Source organism: Sesamum indicum, linkage group LG11 (genome assembly GCF_026168435.1).
Source record: "Sesamum indicum cultivar Baizhima isolate 11 linkage group LG11, ASM2616843v1, whole genome shotgun sequence".
Lineage (NCBI taxonomy): Eukaryota > Viridiplantae > Streptophyta > Magnoliopsida > Lamiales > Pedaliaceae > Sesamum > Sesamum indicum.
In genome coordinates, this window is record NC_142667.1 from 13,078,613 (window position 1) to 13,098,955 (window position 20,343).

Sequence of the window (20,343 nt, forward strand, 5' to 3'; positions counted from 1 at the left end):
ATATATATATATATTAATAGAGGAAAGAAATCAAGTTAAATGAGGCAAGGATAATATTTTTGAAAAAGAAGGTTCAAGTCAAATTTATCAAATTGATGTGGAATTACGATTTACTAGAATAAGCCCAACTAATAAATCGTAGTCATGTAATAGAGGGTAGGTGAGGGTTAAAGTAGTACTAATCTCATACCTACCATAAATAGCACACATTTGTATTAGTATAAATACCCCTTCATTCTTTTACTTGAAGGGAGAAAGAAATGACTTGTAAGAATTCTAGTATAAAGCATGTTAAATCACGCCAAATAATACAAATTTAATCAATATCGTTTTTTGGCGACATTAACTTGGCATTGTATACAGGAATTCACCTTGGAGCGATACTACCTAATAACTTGAATATCATTGACGCTCGCCACCACGGCACCTTTAAACTCCTCAAGACTCAAGAATTTTCAACCATAAACGCGCGTACGAAGCCTGGACTGTGGGACTATAGACGACTTCAACTCACCACTTGGGTATAGACGGGACATATAACTATTTGAGACAAATTAGAGCCCACTAAAATTTCAAAAGAATCAAGAATGACTCTCAGTCAAATTCTTGATTGCCTCAATAAATTTATATTGAAAATGAACAATCCCCCAAGTGGAAGGCAAAGACAAATGAAGCGCAATTCAGCAGACAATATCGAGTTGAGGTGAGATAGAATTGGTCGGGGATTGCCTCGACCAGACGGGGTGGTCGAGGCAGCTCGCCTTAACCCAACCCATCGCCTCGACCTAAAGAATCTGGTCGAGGCACTAAGTGTTTTTCTTCGACCAGGTAGAGGGCGACGTCACCCCATCCAACGGAAACTCCCCACCCTTTGTGTTTTTCTTCGATTAGGTTTTGAGGCGAGAAAGAAATGACTTGTAAGAATTCTAGTGTGTTGAATTGCGCCCCAGTAATACAAATTTAATCGATATTATTTTTTGGCGACATCATATATAAAGCAATAACTATAAAAAGATAATGAAAGAGTAGAAAATTTGATAAATAAATAAATTAAATATTTTTAGAAAAGCATACTAGAAAAATGGAGACAGTCAAATAATACTCCTCCCTTAATTTACTTAATAATAATAATAATAATAATAATATAATAAATGCATTATGGAGTTTGGGTGGTGTTGGCCCTAGAGATCCTGACATATACAAAAGGTGGTACTGATACTTCCATATAATCAACCACAATTAATTATGAGGACCCTTTTTTTCTTTTTTTTAATTATAATTTTTCCTATTTTGAGAAGATCAAAATTAAATGGTAGGTGTGGAGTCATATGAATTTAGGTATGATGATGAGATAATGATTAAATTATGATTAAAAAGAGAAAAATTGCACTTTAGAAATGAACAGTGTCCAATGTTGTCGGTGGAGATTATTTTGTGTCTGGTATTCATGTCCTAATACGTCTCGTGGTTTTCGTGCCTACTTTTTGATTTTGTAATGATATATTATTTATGGTGTGTTATTTTATTATTTATTATGGGGTTTGCTTTTTCATTAGGATATAATAATTAATTGTATTAGAATCCAACAATTTGTAGAGGTGGGACAGACACGTTTTACTTTCTTTCTTTAAAGGGCTAATTATATATGAGATTACAATACTACTTTAATAAATTAAATAATACATCTATATAATTAAAAACAATAAATAAATTACTACAACTCATATAAAGTGAAATAAATATATACACGATTAGATTAAATTCAAATGTATAATCTTAAATTTATTTACTGGACATCCATCTTAATCAATAAACTAAGAAATCATTAGTGACACTTTTTACTTTATGTTGTGAGGATTTGGTACATGAGTTTCCTTTTTCCTAGTGCTTTTGTTCACCCAATTGGGAAATAAAATTATCACATTTTGGGTAAAAGTTGATGTGAACTTTCTTAATAATCAAGAATCTACACATTTGCTACACTTATGACGTTTATTTATTGGCATAAATTATGGATGTATCAATGATAAATGATATTAAGGATAACTATATGTATTTAGTGTCATTAAATGTCATTTTAACCTAATAAATTTTGACAACTAATGAAATATATGTAAAAATTAAAATTATCACTTATAAAATATAGCAACACATGAATCGTGGTGAGAGTATAGATTATTTTTGTATCTTGTAATGAGAATTTTGTTGTTGTCATATTAATATGGCTTACAATTTAATCGGTATCGTGTTATACAAAATATTTTTCGTTCTGACTGTTTTTGTATGAATCTCACAGGTTTGTCATTAAAAAAGAAAAACCTTATGAGAGAAAAAAAAGCTTTGGAATTTGTTATGCGTTTAAATTCCTCATTTACAATTAATATAGATGAAAATGTATTAACCATTAAAATTTTTCGTCTACAACCAATATGAAACATTTACCTCACTAATTTATGTTACAAAATTCATCTAGTTGCATTAAATGCAACTTTAGCTACAGTTAAGCATGCTAAGGTTATTATTTATTATAAAAATAATAAATAATTCCTGTCGTGTAACATTTGTAATTAATGACAGTTTCTGGACTATCAGTTTATATAAAACAATGGAACCGGATTTGAATAATAGCTCTCATAAGAAACATAAATCTGAATATTACCCGCCCATCGATAAATCTAAATAAATAATTCTCATCTCAAAACTCAACTTCCACAAGGCCCACCTTAATTTCCATGTCTGTTCGACAATAAATTCTTCTACACGTGAGTCTCTATTTGGTACGATGGAGATCAGAAATATCTACAAAAATTGATAACATAAATGAATTCTCTTACAATTTGCTGCCACAAGAGAAGTATATTTTGGCAATCCATATTACTGCGGAGCAGGCAACTATACGCATAACAGAAATTTCTCCTGGTTTAAGTAAAAAGAAAGCACCACCCCCTCATCAATTTAGCCTTTCTCCAGCAAAATATGGTGTCGGGTCGAATAAGTCCTATAACCATATTATTTGTTCCAGAAATTGAAAGACATTCTATGTCCCAATACTAAATGCAACAGTTTAAGTCCCACTTGCCTAGAAATGGACAAGAGGAAAAGAACGGTAGGTTATTGTGAAAGCTGACAAGTATATGTTTCGAGGAAACAAAGAGACCAGCTATGGAGAAATACATGATGCAAAATGGAAGACGGCCATACAAAGCCAACTCCAACAGCCAATCATTAGTCAAGTTTATATAGAAGATTCGGTCCATCATTAAATAAAGAAAGTTTAGAATCTCGTCAAGTTCTACCCTGTGAAGGTTTCAGTACTTGGTCCATGTTTGTTTACAAAGAAATGTACAGGCAGATGCAGATAAACTATGAAGAAAAGCAAGTTCGTAAAGAGTTTCAAACGAAGTTTTCTTTCTCTGCTATTCGTTTATTGAGTAGGAGAAGAATTGTAGCTCTCTCTAGCCTTACTCAATGAAGGGTGTTAAAGTCTCCATCGTCAGCATGTCATATTTGGAGAGGAGAGACATACACCTGAAAACAAAAACAAATCCACCGTGACGTGTGCTGAAATGGATTTCAAGATATAAGTGAACTTACAATCAGATTACAGTACAGGAATAGAACAACTAAACCCATACACTCAAGCTCCCACGTAAAAAGATACCACTAAAAATCCTTGGTGTGAAGCAATGCATGAGGCAAGAAAATAGTAGGATATATGAAGAGAATAGTGATGTACATTAATTTGAAAGATTACAAACACCACTAACCCAACAGTTACACAGAAAACAGCAGTAAACAGTCTCACGCTTGTGTTTACATTCAATAAAATATTCCGAGCATATAAACATCTTTAGAAAGTAGTTAAGCAGCTACTTCCCCTCTAATCTCCTTTTCACATTCTTAAAGATCATTGTATCCAAGAAAGCATTCTTGTCTGACTTCATTAGACAAACAAAAAAAATTCAACTGTGGCTGGCGGGAACAAAGCCATAGTGAATGAGCATAGAGGACACCACCAGCCACAGTAAATGAGATTAAAGGAAACCACCATCCTTTCCCATAGCCCATTTCAGAAAGCCACAGAGAACACTTCCCCCAGCTTAGGCTTCACAAGACCTTCAAGGTATACTATATCTGATACGCTTACTTTTTTCATGCTATACTTGACACAACAAAGACTGGATAACTTAACCACCAAAACTACTTTATGACTTTTATCATCAGAACATATGAAATCCCTTCAGCCACAAATAATCAACAGAAGGTGAAACTAGATGTAAGAGTTGTCATTTCAACTTTTAGCAAGGATCAAACAAAGTAAAAAAAAAAAAGAAAAGAGAGAATGAAACCAACAAGGTGTTATTATAAAAGGTCACTTGTAACTTCAAGAAATCATGATGGGCTTTCAAACTCCATAAGAATTTACCTTTTACATAAAGTGAGTCTAAAGTCTGCTGAAAAATGATGGTATTCACAAGAAAGACCTGTAAAGGTACAAGTGGACAATGTCCACAGCCTTTGAGCACGGAGGATAACCTTATTACATTGATTTATCTACACAACATCCTGAGCACATTGAGCATGGAGCTCTAATATATAAAACCAGGCTAAGTTAGTTAAAACGAATTTTGCCACTAAGAGACAAATCCAAGAGGTCTATGACACGTGACAGTCCTGCTTTTCTCCTCAATTTCCATCTATTTCACATGTTAGTTTATTCTCATCATTCCACACTTCTCATCCAATGCACATTTGAAGTCTAACTTTCATCATGCTGCAATAAGTAATTCACACATAAGCATGATCAAATTCCTCCCATTTATGCAGAAATATTTCACACAATCAGATGTGGCATATGTCTCAATCAAACAGCTTTAGACTTGTGTCTATTCTCCTAATTGCATCATTTCAGGAATTCCAAAATCCTAAATTGCTACAGATCATTTTCAAGCATCTATAATCCTTTCTTAAGAATATTTAGAACCAACTTTTCCTAAATGATAATTAGCAATATCGACAATCACATGAAGTTAAAATGAGAAAAAGAAGAAACAACTTGATCATAAACACAAGCAAGAAACAGGAGAGAATAAGCTTCATCAAGTACTAAGAAGTTGAGACCATGAATGAGCTTTATATGCAAGTATGTGTTCGCGAAGCTTGATTCATGTGGCAAAATAACAAATATGAACAGCTAGGCTTGGCTAGTTCAAATCTTGAAAACTCACCTTCAAAGATGAAATGCTGAGGAGGATGCACCTTCTTAAATAACATCATAAAACTTCAAATTGGACTTGCGGCAAAAGAAGTAGCATTATTGCCATTAGATGGTGGTTCATTGGGGGTTTCTCTGTTACCATGGTTGCTGCGTCCTGTGACTGAAGGATCCACTACATTATTTGCTAGCGGAACTCGACCAGCACAATTGTTATCCCTAGTTTCAAGGCGTTCCATCATGCGGGATACAGTAGCGATTCCAGCATTTACCTCTCTCCTAACACCAGAATCAATATCTGCCATAGAAGAGCTTCGAGAAAACAGCTTTTCCTTCCATCCTCTTGTACTTCTTGAAATTGACTCTTTGTATCTTCAAAGTGATTAGCATATGCAAACAATCAGAATTCAGAAGGATCCTATAATAGCTCAAAATGTATAAATAAGATAAAAGAAAAGGGTATAGAAGTATCCCGTCAGCAAATCATACTTCATTGACATTGTGCTCAGTCGGGATTTCCAAGTGTCTGAAAAGGACTGAAACTCAGAAGGACCTGCACTGTCGAGGTTTGGCAAGGAAGACTCACTTGCACGGCTTCTAAATGGTTGATAGAAAGTCAAACCAACAAACAATAAAAGAAATATCATTAAAATCTATTGAACAATATAAATTATAATTAGTAGAACTCTGAAAGGCCAGAGTATAAGCACTACCTATTATCGTTAGCTATTCCATGGCAAGTAGTTGCCCTGAATAAAGATCTAGATGATGAAGCAGAAACTTGATTCCTTTGAACAGAAGATGACACAAGCGGAGATGAAGGATTAGTTACTGTTGTTGCAGCTGATTCAGTTTCTGCTCCACCAGGAGATAAGGAAGCTGAAACAGAAGCAGTGGAAGATGAATTCGGATTTGCTGAGAACACCACAAACTGTGGTTGGCTGTGAGCAGATGATCGACTCCTTGAACCCTCCCTACGAGCAATGCGGCGAGTCCTCCCCATTGCAGCAGCTGCCGCCAAATGTTGTATAATCCGCTCCTCAAGTTCAGGATCATTCACTCCCACTGGTATCTGCAGTAATCAGAACTAATGAAGTACCAGACGAAAGTAAAATGGGTCAAATACTGTTATAATACAGAATGCAGACTGACATGCTGCAACTCAAAATCTCCAAGGGTGGGATGATGAAATATAGCCGCATTCCTTGACGGAGTGAACCTAAAGGCTCTCTCCTGTTCGACAGCCGCAAGCAACTCTTGACTGGCATGATACCGTAAATTGCATTACCACAAATACAAGAAAAGAGACTGTTCAAAAGCAAATGCAATTATGCACACAGACACACACACAAAAAAGAAAAAGAAAGAAAGATGAACATAAACCTGGCAGGATCTTTCAGACTGACAGATTGCCAACACATTGGACAATTGGAGCTTCTTTGACACCTGCTTATACACATAAAAGATATAAGATTTCTTTTCCACCCTTAATTTCCTAAATGCACTTAGTTTCAAAATAGTCTAATCAAGCTAATGCCGCGGTCCTGAAAACTCTCCTAACGACATGGTTTAAAATGTCATGACAATAATTTTGCAGAAACATATCTAGATTACTGATTGTCCAAGCTCCAATAAAACATATGTAAGTTCAGGTCATAATAGTTTCTAAGATAATCTTAACAATCAATTCTTTTCACATATAACTATAAATCTGGAGCTCAAAGAATTATACAGACCAACTAATACTACCTAACATCATCATTGTCCTTGAAGCATGTACCTAGCAATTAGACAGCCTATATCACACTAATCAGAGCTCTTTAGTAATGGAACACTCTCATTCTCCCTCAAGGCTCATTCAATACCTCCTCAAACTGCTGCCAACTGCCCACGTTGTTAACTAAGTTTGCAACTCGACCGAAGAATACACAAATATACAAAATCATGTTCATGCAAACACGAACTCCTTAGTGAAAATGCTTGTTAACCTGTGGCTGGCAACATTTAGATGGTATCTACAGTTGAAAATACAAGAGACATCTTTATTTGTTCCAACTACATATCCCATTATCATCCTTGGAACAAAACTATGAGCTTAACTAAGAATTGTAAGTAGCATATAAGCCAATAAGAGACCCAGGATTGGGGGAAGACACAAACATAACATAGATATTCAGGAAACCACAATTCAAATCATGATAAACACAGACGCATACCATTCAAGAATGCATTGAAGGTGGAACTCATGCTTGCAGCTTGTCACCTACAAGCATGATTCAGAGGATTTCACTCATAGCAAATGATAACCCAAAACATTCTGGTGATTATAAAAGTTCAGAAGAATCATTCTATGAGGCACGTCACCGTAGAAGGATCACTATCGGAAAAGGCCTCAAGGCATATGCTACAAGCATCATCACAGGCATCCTGAATCCCCCCTTCTACAAAAGCTGCCGCTGAAGTCATGTGACTTTCTGTCTTCTTGACCTCATCCATTCCAGGAACCTGAAACACAGAGCAAAGAGAAAGGAAAAGAAGTTGGTTCACCTTCACCTGTTAAAGATGCTCATTCAAAAAATTTTGCTCTAGCAAGTCCTTTCAGAAATAAGGCATGTAAACAGGAAAAAGGAACACTCCATATAATATGAAATATTTCTCACATGGACATGTTTGTTTTATTTTTTAGTTGTTTAAGTGAAACCCAAAAGCATTACGAATGTGTGCCCATATTTTTGTAAAACACACAATTCAATATACTTTCCCTTATCACTTTTATATATCTTACACTAACACAGTATACAAACCAAATTTCCTGAAAACTCCAGAAGCACATGCATTTATCTTTTATTATTCTCTAAGAAAGCCTCGGCGAAGGACTGATATCTTGATTGCATACCAGAGATAAGGTTTCTCTGTTGAAAAAAAAACGAATTAAGCGAAAAGACTGCTATTTGATCTTAAATCACGAACCTAACTGAACTCATTTTTTCAACAAGCACCAATAATTCTCCTACACGAAATTAGCCGACATAAACACCATAATACCCGAAAACAACAGTGCAAATCTACAAGCACCATGTATACAAAATACATAAAATGACACGCCGAAATAGAAGAAACATTATGGTTGGGGGGGGGGGGGGAGAAAAATTAAGAAATTCAACCAGTATAAAAAATATAACCTTATGAAGCCTAAATCAATTAGAAGACGATTCAGATCGGACAAAGCTTGCCATCATGATCTTGTAAAATAAAACTTTACCTCCGTGAGACGCTGGAATAGGTCAAAAATCGGAGAAGATGGCCATCAATTTCCACAAACCGACCATTGAAATCTTCCTTCTTCTGAGGAGAAAAATTAACGCCCAGGTTCCATCAAGCAAACCTCACAAATTTAGAGAGAGAAACAGAAAAGAGGGATATGCGATGTGTGTGAAACGAAGAAGAAATGGATATGCAGGTGAAGTTTTCAGCTTTTTTGTTTATTTACCACTCTTAGATCTTAGTAAAAACTGCACTTTTCGTCCTAGTCCCATAATTTATAAATTTAATATAATTATTTTTATAAGATAAAATTTATAATTATTTTATTTTAATAAATAAAAATTATGATACATTAATTCCATAAAATAAAAAATTGTAACATCATTTATTTTATGAAATATAAATAATAATATACTTGATCCCACATAATACAAATATATAGAATAGTATATAGATATACATTAATAATAAGAAAAATACAGATTAGTATATATAAATAAATACACATTTATTGACAACCTTAATAATTTCTTCTTTTATAATTATTATTGTTTATCAAAAAACAAATCTAATCATCATCACTCCCTGAGTATCAATTAGGAAATTAAATAATTTAAAAAAATATATTAATGATAAAGATATGTCAATTTTCAAAATTTCACTTTTCCATGTATTTATATTTTCAATTGTCCTCTTCTTTTAATTATTTTAATTTTAAATTATTTATTAATTTCTTGATTTGTTTTCAAGTAAGATTATATATATGTCACCAGTACTCTTTTCCTTAGTATTCCATTCTCATAACTCCATCACTATACTACTCATCAACCTTTGGGCTGCCCATACATATTCTTAATGGGCCTTTTATTTTAGGTTTAGACAACTATAGGTGGAGAATGGAGATTATTACATCAAACTCCATTCCACCACTTAAGTGTGTTCATCCTTTCTGTCTGTGTTTGTGTAGAAATCAAATATCAAAAGAAAATAATGATTTTTATTTTTTACCCAAATCAAATTTGGTAGAATTAAATTAATTATGAAGCAAGTATGATATATTTATTATTTTTTCTGAATTGAATATTAATCACACGACAATATATTATATTTATTATATAATTAATTCAAATTCAACCCAAGTAGGATTTGCGAAAATGAAGAGTGGTTGGAGTTTTAAGGACAAGGAAGAGTAGGACCCAGGAGGGGGAAGGAGACAACAATGTACTAGAGGAGCAGTGTTGGGGGGGCCTCACCACACCTGGCCTCTCAACACGGCGGCCTTCCGAGACCGACCCTTCAATGCCTAAAGTACAACCTTTTATTATCATGATGCTCAACGCACTGTTTTTTTTTTAACCACCATCACTGTTTTTACTTTTTACCAACGCCATCCAAAGATTCCTTCCACTCCCTCAAAACTTTTCTCCTATCTGTTTTCTTTTTCTTACATCATATTGTGCCTTCATTATGTAATAACACTATTCACCTAAGTAAATATTACTAGGATACGAGGTTAATAGGCAGAAAGGTTAAAAATTTGGGAGTAGTAAATTTTGTAATAATTAGCTGAAAATTACTTAAATAATGTTTTTTTTTTTTTAAATAAAACATATCAATGTAGTATAGTTAACATTATCCCGATCAAGAATCTGTATAAATACTTTTGCTCGACTTAAAATAAATTGATACTAGCCAGTTCTGTTATTTATTTTTTATTCTTGAATTGATCTGAACGTCTGATATTTACCTTAAAAAATAGTTCTATCAACACTCCTAAAATTAAAACCTATCTGATTCGATCCCTGCAAATATCAGGTTAAGAAAACACTAGATAATGAAAACAATATTTATTGTAACATGATAATAAATAGGGATAATTAAATTTACGCCCCTTGATCTATGATCTATTTACACAAATCACCTCTCATTTTTCTAAAAAATTACACACATACCCTAAAAATATTAGTATCATCACACAAACTATTCCTATATTTTATTGTCAATGGTAGTTTTTGTAATTATGTAAAAGATAAGTATAATTTATATAAATAAACCATAGGTCATGAGATGTAAATATAATTATCTCTAATAAATAATGGATGGATAAATACATATTGGTGGAATTACAGGAGGATCTTGGAAATGAAAAGTCGTGTAATAGGAAAAGGTGGTAAAAGATTTGATTTACTGCATTGAACCTTTTATGTAGTTGTATAATATTGTGAGAGGTCCTAGAGTAGTTGTCGGAAACATGTACTAGCTCTAGCTTGGACATTGGATCATTGTCAAAGCAGACAAACCACCAACATGCATTTCCTCATTGTCTGCATGTCTTACTGCTTCTGGATTTTTCTTCTTGTATTTCCCCAATTTTCATCAATTCAAACCCAAAAAACATCATTTTGCTCGAAAATATCAGGAAATATTATTGCAAACTATAGTAATAATGTCGACTTCATTTCAATGTCACAAAAATTCATAATTTTTTTTTTTTTTTTTTTTTGCGTACATAACATCAATTTATTCAATGGTACAATAAACAAAAATTAATAAATTTGTCTAACGACAAAATTTTATCGTAATAATTATAAAATTTCTCACTATTACACCCGTACCAAAACATCGTTCTAGCTTCAAAATGGACCAAGATTTTCATAAGTTGTACGCCATAATATATTTTGTGAAAAAATAAAAAAGGAGTTTATTTTTCTCAGAAAAGATTGGGAAAATTAATTTACCAAGAAAGGTTAAAAATAAAAGTAGAAAGATTGTAATTATTAATATTTATGAAATACTAAATATATTTCCAGTAATTATTTTTATTTACTGCGGTTATTAGATTTCACTTCTTTGTGAGGGGCTCCTCCAGAAGCCGGCGCCGTAGAACTTATCCCACATTTCCTTCTCAAGCTCGACTACTTCCTTATCGTCGGATGCTTCCAGCGCGTTGAACATGGCGACGGGGCTCGTCACCGGGTGGATTTGGAACTCCTTCTCGTCGCAGTTGCACCTCCGCGGCGGCAGCAGTCCCTTCTTCATCAACCGGCGGTTGCGCTTCCTCCTCAGCGCCTTCCGGGCCAGCCCCGCCGGCAACTTGTACGCCACCAGTACGAGGAGGTTCACCAGCCCGCACGGGCAGCAGCAAGCCACCGCCGCGCACTCCGCCGTTGTCCCTCCCGCCACCTCCGCTAGCCTCACCTTCCTCGCGCCGCACTGCGACGAGCAGTCCGTGTTCTCCAGCAGCGGCTGCCGGCGATCCGCCGACCCCGTGTTCCGCAGCGTGATTTGCCTCGTCATTGCAAAAAACCAACCTAGTACGATCAAATTCCCGCTCCCTCCTTCCTTCACCCCCAACCAATCACACCTCCAGGAAATTCCTCTCCCGGCACCTAATTAAAGAACACCACAAAAATAAAAAAAACACACACACACACACAAATAAATCGAAGCCCTTGGACGATTCTGTCCGAACTCAAGAAATGCCAGTACGAAGATTGCAGTAAAATACCTGGAAATGCTTACACAACTTCTATGGATGATGTGCAGAGCAAGAGATATGCCATCCTCAGAAGGTGGCGCGTGGTGGGTGAAGGCAGCAATCGACGCCGGGCTACACAGTAAACACGGCGAGTGTGGGGGTGGGTTTTCTCTGTTCTTCTTATTCTTGGATTAATTAAGGAAGTTCCTCCCAAAATAGTGGGGAGATTTCTTGAAATGTCTGAAGAAATTCAACTGATTGGCTGCCCTGTTTTTCAGCTTGTCTTTGAATTTCTTGCTTCAAAATACAAAATAGAAGAGAGGTGGAGAAGAGAGGTCGTGAGTGCGCATTTAAAGAGAGGGGTACAGAGTAAAGAGAGGAGGTAAGAGACAACAAATCTACGTGAAGGCAGCGTAGCCTTAGCCAGACATACACAATCACTTCCCCATGCCTTTCCACATTTTAAGTACCAAACAAATACTAGAAATCATGTATCTAATCTTCCAAACTTTTAATTTTAAATAAGATTTGATCGAATTTAAATCAATTTAATTAATACATATACTATATTAACATGTAACTTGTATGTAATTTAAAAAAAAAAAAAATCAATCGTATGACAAGTGAATCACATTTGTTTGATTTGATAGTAAGAATTTGCTAAACTATTATCAAATTAGAAGTGATCTGTTTTATTTTCAATTTAATTAAATGCACCTATATATAAAATCTAATTTTATATTTTGCCCCCCAATTAGGAGGTTAGTCCCTCGCTGCTTTAGCAACAAGAGCAAACAAGCGCTCTGGGCCGGAGTTAGCTGTTGATGCTCCTTACCAACAAAATTATTGTGAAAAAAAAATAAATTGATTGCTATACCGCACAGTAGTTGATATTCATTTTGGAGCATGTCTTTCAAAACTACTTAAAAAAGTATTTACAGTTTCTTCTATAATTTTCGTATATTTTCCGTTAATAGGTACAATTGTGAGATTCGGAGCTTGTGTGGAAATCGTAATTATTCTATGAAAAAGTTCTGATACGGCATTACATAATAAAATCGTGATTAGGTATATTTTTATCATATGAAAGTGATGAATTACATAATAAAATACTTAGTTTATAAAATATTTCAATAATTCCATAAAATAAACAAAAAGAATAAAGTATAAATAATTTCAACATCATTGGTGCTACGAATAGCAGTATTTGATAGTTAACAAGAGTTAGCAAATGAGGGGGGGGCCGCGTGTTAATGAATGGGTGAGATTTGTTTGTAAGAGAAACAAAAAGATAATAATATTTTTGTGATGATGCTTGGCTTGCCGGGATGACGTGTACTAATAGGAATCAGGAGTCAACCGGAAGGTCGCTGTCACGCACTGCCGAGGAGAGTCGTGGACGGATGAGCTGGCTCTGGCTTGATACTGACTTCAACCCCGAATAATTTCCAATCAAATCTTTGTTCGAATATGGATAACTATCTGGGTTCATTGCGCCGCCCCATAACTTTTTCAGCTCCGGAATATATTATTTTTCGTTAAATTACTATTATATCATTATTTAGTGAATGGAATATAATTATATTATAAATTTTAATTATCAATAATTAAAATATATCACTTACTTATATTAAATCTATGTGAAGTTTTACTAATTATATATGTGAAAACTTTTATTTCAATATTCTGCATGTAAAGTTGAATCTTTTTTATGTTCAACTCAAATATTATATCAAACTAATCATTAATTTATTTAAAATCTTGAAAAATACAAAATATATAATATACACAGTATTAAAAATGATTGGACCCGATATGCTAGAGTTGCATGGGAGCACGTTTGTAAGAGCACGGAGGTGGGAGGTTTGGGAGTTCCATCGGACTTGCCTACGAATATTGGCCTTATAACTAAACATTTATGGGAGGTGATTTTCAGAACAAAAGCTTAATATGGATTGCTAAAAAACACAAGATGGACGGTGAATTCACACGCGAGGTCATGGGGATGGCTAAGGTTACTCAAGCTCAGGCATACCCTCTTGCCTGAGAGTATAGAGTGGGCGATGGTGGTGTATTCAAACCATGAAAACACCCGTAGCATTGGCGGGGATCCTGCAATTATTCATCCCAAGTCCATGCAGCTCATGGGGTCACTTGCTAATGCACAACTTGCCATAGTAATCCAGGGAGATACTTGGTGTTGGTTGGCTGCTAGGTCTGTGGCGATCAGGCAGATTATGACCACACTCTCGATTATTGATACCGTTCGTTGGAGGAATAGTACAGGGACTTATAGCACTGTTGCAGGGTTAGATATATTTCAACCGGCAAAACTGAAGGTAGAGTTGGCTGGATTACTTGCAGGAATGTTTCCAATACCTAGGAACAGCTTCATCCTTTGGCTAGCCGTTGCAATCCAAACACCTTTTCTTCACTTGTCGATGAAGTGCTTGTGGCTCAATCGGCATTAAGTTGGATTTGAATGGTCGTTTCCTAATAGCTAGAAGTCGGGCTTAGCATGCGTTATTCATAAATGGCGTGGTTACACATTTGCTCGGTACAGAATATAGAATGACACTTGTTTATCATATATGGCAAGAGCGGAATTATAGAAAATTCAAAGGTCCGCGCAGGACTGCTAGCAAGATTGGGCAGCTTGTTATGAACCGAAATAAGGAATAGAATTCTAAACGCAAACCTTACACCCAGTTTACAAGCGTTTATATTATATGGCATATGGAAAATTATGTGGCTTGATGCTGCAAGCTTAGGAATGATATGATGTACTTTAATACGATATGCCATTTACGGCCCCAAACAAATGATACTTGATTTTTTGTTGTTTTTAATTTAATACATGCAAGGGTGGATTTATATTCAATTGTAAGCTAATTAATGATCTTTCGTGTCGTTCTTAGTGGTCCGACAATTGACTGTATCTGTGGGTGATCGCGATTGGGTGAGTATTTCGATCAGATGGTGCCAATGATATCTTAGAAATTAGATTCATTTATAATTACGCGACAAATATTAGTTTTTATGGCGTCCAGATTTTCATGGCAAAAATTTGTGAGTGATACAAAAATTGGACGGCTATGATGTAAACATCACGACATTGACTCACTACATTCAGTAGAATCTCGTGCACTGCGCACAGCAGCTACGTAATAGAATCTCATGTCCACTAACAATTAATTTTGGTAAAGTTATATTTTTGATCGACTATCTTTGAAACGCTAGTATTTTTTATCATGTAATTTACTATATTTATAAATTTAGTCATTTTGTTTGATGAATTTAGTCGTAAGTATCTCATAATTAGTCGTTTTTGGGTAAATTTGATCGTATGTTGATAATTTTGGTCACTTCACTTTGGAGTAGATCTCATATTGATCTTGTAATTATAGATTATTAAAACCAAAATTATAACACAGTATCAAATTTGTCAAAAATCAAATATGAGATGTTCATTATTAAATTTGTAAAAAGAAAAAAACTAAAGCAAGGGCGAAGAGAACTCCTGTCGAGCCCTGACAGTCGACAAGGCTTGGTCCCAATTTTTATTGTATTAACACCCCTCCCCCCTCCCCCCACAAAAAAACAACTACTTTCTATAATTTTTACTAATAACAAATTAATTCTGATATATTGTGATAGTCAGTCTATTATAAGAAGGGCACAAAGCATAGAATAATGGTAAATCTAGACATAAACGTCAAAGATATAATACCATAAGACAATTAATCTCTAGTGGAATCATATTCATTAACTATATCAAGTCAAAAAGAATCTAATTGATTTGTTAATGAAATGTCTTTCTAGAGATCAAGTATACTGTTCGTCAAGGGGAATGGAATTAAAACTTAACAATTAAATCTTTATAGCGATAATCCAACCTATTGACTGAAAATCCCAAGATCTTGGTTTAATGGGACAACTAAGTTATAAAGATTGTGAAAAAGCACTTGGAGTTTTACTCCTTCCTGTTCCTATAATGTTTACTATTGTTAGCTAAAAGGTAGAGAGCAAACTATAAGCTTTTAATAATTCCTATACTAAGTCAAGTACAGTATTGGAGATCACCTATATAAGTGTGAAGACGGGCCGCTTCAAATGAAAAACATCCAAGATGATGTCTAGGGTCAAAATGGACTCAATCGTGAGAACCAAAGATATTAGAGAAAGTATTGTGGGGGGTAGTATTATCTTAGTTTACACCAATGGCTGAACAATTCAAGACATCATGTTCACTGATTAGCTAAATAAATCTGATGGTATTCCTCTAAGGAAGGTTCAAAGCCACAAGCTACCTTTCTTGATGTAATAACTTCTTACTTGAAACTCTCTTAAGTGTTTGTATGTTCATATGCATTAATTTCCATTCGTGTAGAGAATTTTTAGAAAATGGTGAATGAAAAATTAAATAATAAATTTATTAAAAATCATGATAAATGATTGGTTACAATATGGGACACATAACAAGCTCGTGACACGTAGATGATGGCTTATGGCGCCCAATCATCATCCAACCGTATTTATTCAACCGGATAATTGTGCCTTCGGTTGAAATTATGTGTCTATTGGGTAAAACCCTTTGAATGAAATGACTTAAATGAAATGATGTATCCTTTCAAATGAAATGTTAAAATCTTTCGAAAACATCCACTCTGATCGGACATGTCTATTCAATGATAACTTCAATAAATAGATCCCCCTATTCACTTTATTTTCATAAGTTCAAAAGTTCATTCCATTCAACTTGGAAGGCATTTTAGAGTATTTCAATGTGTTAGCAATAAAAGCATATTATCTTTTATCAAAAGAGTTCTAAAATATTATTTGGTTCAGCGTTTTAAATTTGAATAGCTTTAAATAATTACACTCATAATCTAGTAATTAATTTTTTTAATATATTAATTAAATGATTTAATATTTTGATCATGTATAATTTTATACAGAGATTTAATTAAAATAAAATTGATAAAATAATTTAAATTTAGATTAAAAATTAAAATAAATAATTTAAAAATCTATTGGATCGTATTCCTTATCCTCATATATATTACTTTGACATCTACTCTACTTTTTTGTAATTACAGAAATACCCCTAAGACATTTCTGTCAGCGGTGGTTTATGTAATTTTTCAAAAGATATGGGTGGTTTGTGTAAAAAAACAATAGATGAGGGGGTCTTAGCTATGATAAATATTTTAGTCGCACTCACAAAAATATGCATAGCCAATAATCATTGTGTAGCAATGGTCAATCACTATTTATTTGAACCACGATAATTAGCTATGCTTAAATATTAAATTTTTTATAGTATTATTTTATATGAAAAAATGCAAGCAACCCCCTTGTGATATCTCAAATGAACAAATTATCCCATTATAAAAAACAAATAGCGATTTACATCCCTGTATTTTTTAAAATGCAATAATTTACCCCCTATATAATTTTTAAAATGAAACAATTTCAAAAAGGAATAATATGCTAGCTCATTTTCAATATTACAAGGGAATAAATTGCTATTTACCCTTATTTTATATATAGGAGAAATTAAGTACCATAATCATTCAATTGACAGGCAATCATTGACTTGGTATATGCTATCTATTTCAAATGTAGGTACATACTTGCCTAAGTTGAATGAGTCATATATAAATTATTGGTTTAATTATATACAGTACAGCAACGTTAATATTTAATTCTATCACATATTGTTTAATATTTATATCCAATTATTTAAAATAATCAAATAATCTCATGTTTCAAATTAATTTATTAATTCCAAACTGAATTCTTTATTTAATTACAGCTAAAGAAAAGATGCAAAAAGTTTAATACAAACGGACCACCTCCTCTCGTACAAAAACAAAAATAAAAACATTTAGACACCCTAATATTACTTTAATTAATTAATTACAACTAACATATATATATATGTATATATATGAACAAAGCATGGGTATGGAGGATAGCCGCCGGCAGCGACGGCCCGCCATCCGCCGTGGACGGCCACGACCACAAACATATATAATTAATCACATATACCCCCTAAGGTTCCTCTGTTGTAAAATGCCTTTATACATAGCTTGCCAATTTCGGGGCATAGCCTCCAGACTTTCACCATTTCTCCGGCCGGCGGCCGCCCTCCTGCCAGAACCCTTATCAGCCACGTCGGCGGCGAACCTCACCTTCTTCTTTGGGTCTTCTCTCACGGCCGCGGCCCCTGAATATTTAAGTTCATGCAAATTAATTATTAATATATATATTGTAATTATTATAATAAATTATGCGGAAAGAAATGAATTAAAAAGAATTTATCACCAGTTGATGAGGCGTTGATCTGAAACTCCATTTGGTTGATGAAATTGGAGAGAAGTCGATTATGGGCTTGCATGGCGAGGAAAACCACGCTTCCTGACGCTGCCAACACTGCCATCAAACACGTTTTTGAAGAACTATCCATACTGTTTTCTCTCCAACTCTATGTTCCAACTGCAGGAGAAGAATTAAATTTCAAAGCTGTTTTATAGGTGGAATTAAGATGGTGATGGGGATGATGAAGACAAAGCATTTGACGAGAGTTTCAATGTAATGGGAAAAAGGATGAATTCACGAAAGTTTTAATTAATTAATTATACGAAATTGAAACCCCATTACTATAATAAGATTATGATTTCGGACCCACCAACTTGTGGAATTTTATTCTACTTTAATAGTACGTGTTGTTATATTTTAATAATAATTTTTAATTTTAAATATAATTATTTGATATTGATAATATAATTATTATAATCATCAATAATTATTAAAGATAAATATTTAATACTGATAATTATAATCTAAGAAAAAAGAAATGAAAAAAATTAAGATTGGAAGAATGGAGGCACGTTGCAGGAAGGAAGCAAGGAATATTGGACCATTTCTTATTATATATGTATTATTTAGTAATTATAATATGTCCAAATTGACATCAATGGCAATGTGACCATTGACTCTCATCAATATGAATTCACACCTAACCAACCTTCCATTTCACACCAAAATTTTAATTTAAATTGGGTTTGATTGAATTTGAATTAATTATATGAAAATTACAATATATTTGTAATATAATTGATGTATATCTAAAAAAAAAATGACAAATCACATAACAAGTATATTACACTTGCTATGTGATTGGTTCGATTTGGTCAAACTTGATTCGGCCAAAAAATTTCTCACTTCACATAATATTTAATCCAGTGTAAATTCAATTAATTAAAATACAAGTTTAATGCACTGGTCGAATTACAATAATCAAATTAGATAATATTTTAATGAAGTTTTTGTAAAAAAAATAATAATACTGCATGATACGTACTTTAATTAGGTAGCGACAACGAACTTAAGTAATTAAATTTTGTATTCAGGGAATTAAGTAATACAGGGAGGTAATCGCTTTATTTTAAAAATCATAGGGGGTAAATTGTTGTATTTTAAAAAATACAGGGAGGTAAATCAGTATTTATTTTTTTATAAGGGGGTAATTTACTCATTTGCAATATCACAAGGGGGTTGCTTGCATTTTTCCCCCATCTATCTATCTATCTATATATATATATATATATATTGTGATTAAATATTAACTTTATTACTAATATTATTATTATATGTATGTAAAATATTTATTAATTGTGAAGTGTTGGAAGAGGACAACCTCTTTATGGTACCTCCAATAAATAAAGGAGTTATTGTATGATGATGAGTAAAATAATATAGTTATTCATTCACCCTCTCATCTATCATCTAATTAATTAATCAACAACTTATTGGCTGCTCATTTCTCATTAATAATTTAATACCATTTGTTCTTTATTTAATTCCAATATTAAGTTTTTTATGATATCATTACCATATGTATTTTAACTATTAAAATACTTTCTTCTACATAATAATATAATATATACTTTCATATTCCTATTATTATTATGATTAATTACACTTCAACCCCTTCTAAAAAATGTAAAATTGCACTTTTCTCCAAAAAATATTTTGAAGCTGCACTTGCATCCCCTTTGGAATTTTTTCATTTACAACTATACATTTTTTGTTAGGGTTTGGATGGAAAGTGTTAACGTTAATAAATAAATAAATATATATATATATATATAATTTTAATTTTACCCCTCATTCAGTATTTTGTAAAATTTATAGACAGAGATATCCAAGAATATTTTTATATTTATAAGGAGGTAAACGTAATATATACATATATATAAATTGCAATTGTAATAAAATATTATTCCCATTCTTTTATTGGATGAAACATAACGGTTGTAGAATGAAAAAACTAGTTCTATTCTCATAATTTATACAGATTGTTGGATGAGGCATAAAA

General features: G+C 33.4%; 3 protein-coding genes across 3 annotated transcripts; all 3 read right to left on the minus strand.

The window, feature by feature from the left end:
- Window positions 1-3,175: 3,175 nt before the first annotated feature.
- LOC105173964 (E3 ubiquitin-protein ligase RHF2A) lies at window positions 3,176-8,723 on the minus strand. Its single transcript, XM_011095904.3, has 9 exons — window positions 8,478-8,723; window positions 7,580-7,720; window positions 7,432-7,478; window positions 6,599-6,661; window positions 6,368-6,476; window positions 5,929-6,287; window positions 5,705-5,812; window positions 5,229-5,587; window positions 3,176-3,528 (listed from the first exon to the last, which is right to left on the minus strand). The coding sequence occupies exons 2-8, from the start codon at window positions 7,709-7,711 to the stop codon at window positions 5,284-5,286; spliced, it is 1,122 nt and encodes a 373-aa protein (XP_011094206.1). The 5' UTR covers window positions 7,712-7,720; window positions 8,478-8,723; the 3' UTR covers window positions 3,176-3,528; window positions 5,229-5,283.
- Window positions 8,724-10,915: 2,192 nt separating this feature from the next.
- Window positions 10,916-12,398, minus strand: LOC105173965 (uncharacterized). The gene is made up of 2 exons (XM_088875276.1): window positions 11,988-12,398; window positions 10,916-11,868 (listed from the first exon to the last, which is right to left on the minus strand). Exon 2 carries the CDS (start codon window positions 11,774-11,776, stop codon window positions 11,315-11,317), a length of 462 nt encoding a protein of 153 aa, XP_088731402.1. The 5' UTR covers window positions 11,777-11,868; window positions 11,988-12,398; the 3' UTR covers window positions 10,916-11,314.
- A 5,323-nt stretch (window positions 12,399-17,721) lies between these two features.
- Window positions 17,722-18,515, minus strand: LOC105173966 (uncharacterized). The gene is made up of 2 exons (XM_011095907.3): window positions 18,288-18,515; window positions 17,722-18,189 (listed from the first exon to the last, which is right to left on the minus strand). The coding sequence occupies exons 1-2, from the start codon at window positions 18,427-18,429 to the stop codon at window positions 18,002-18,004; spliced, it is 330 nt and encodes a 109-aa protein (XP_011094209.1). The 5' UTR covers window positions 18,430-18,515; the 3' UTR covers window positions 17,722-18,001.
- Between the last annotated feature and the right edge of the window lie 1,828 nt (window positions 18,516-20,343).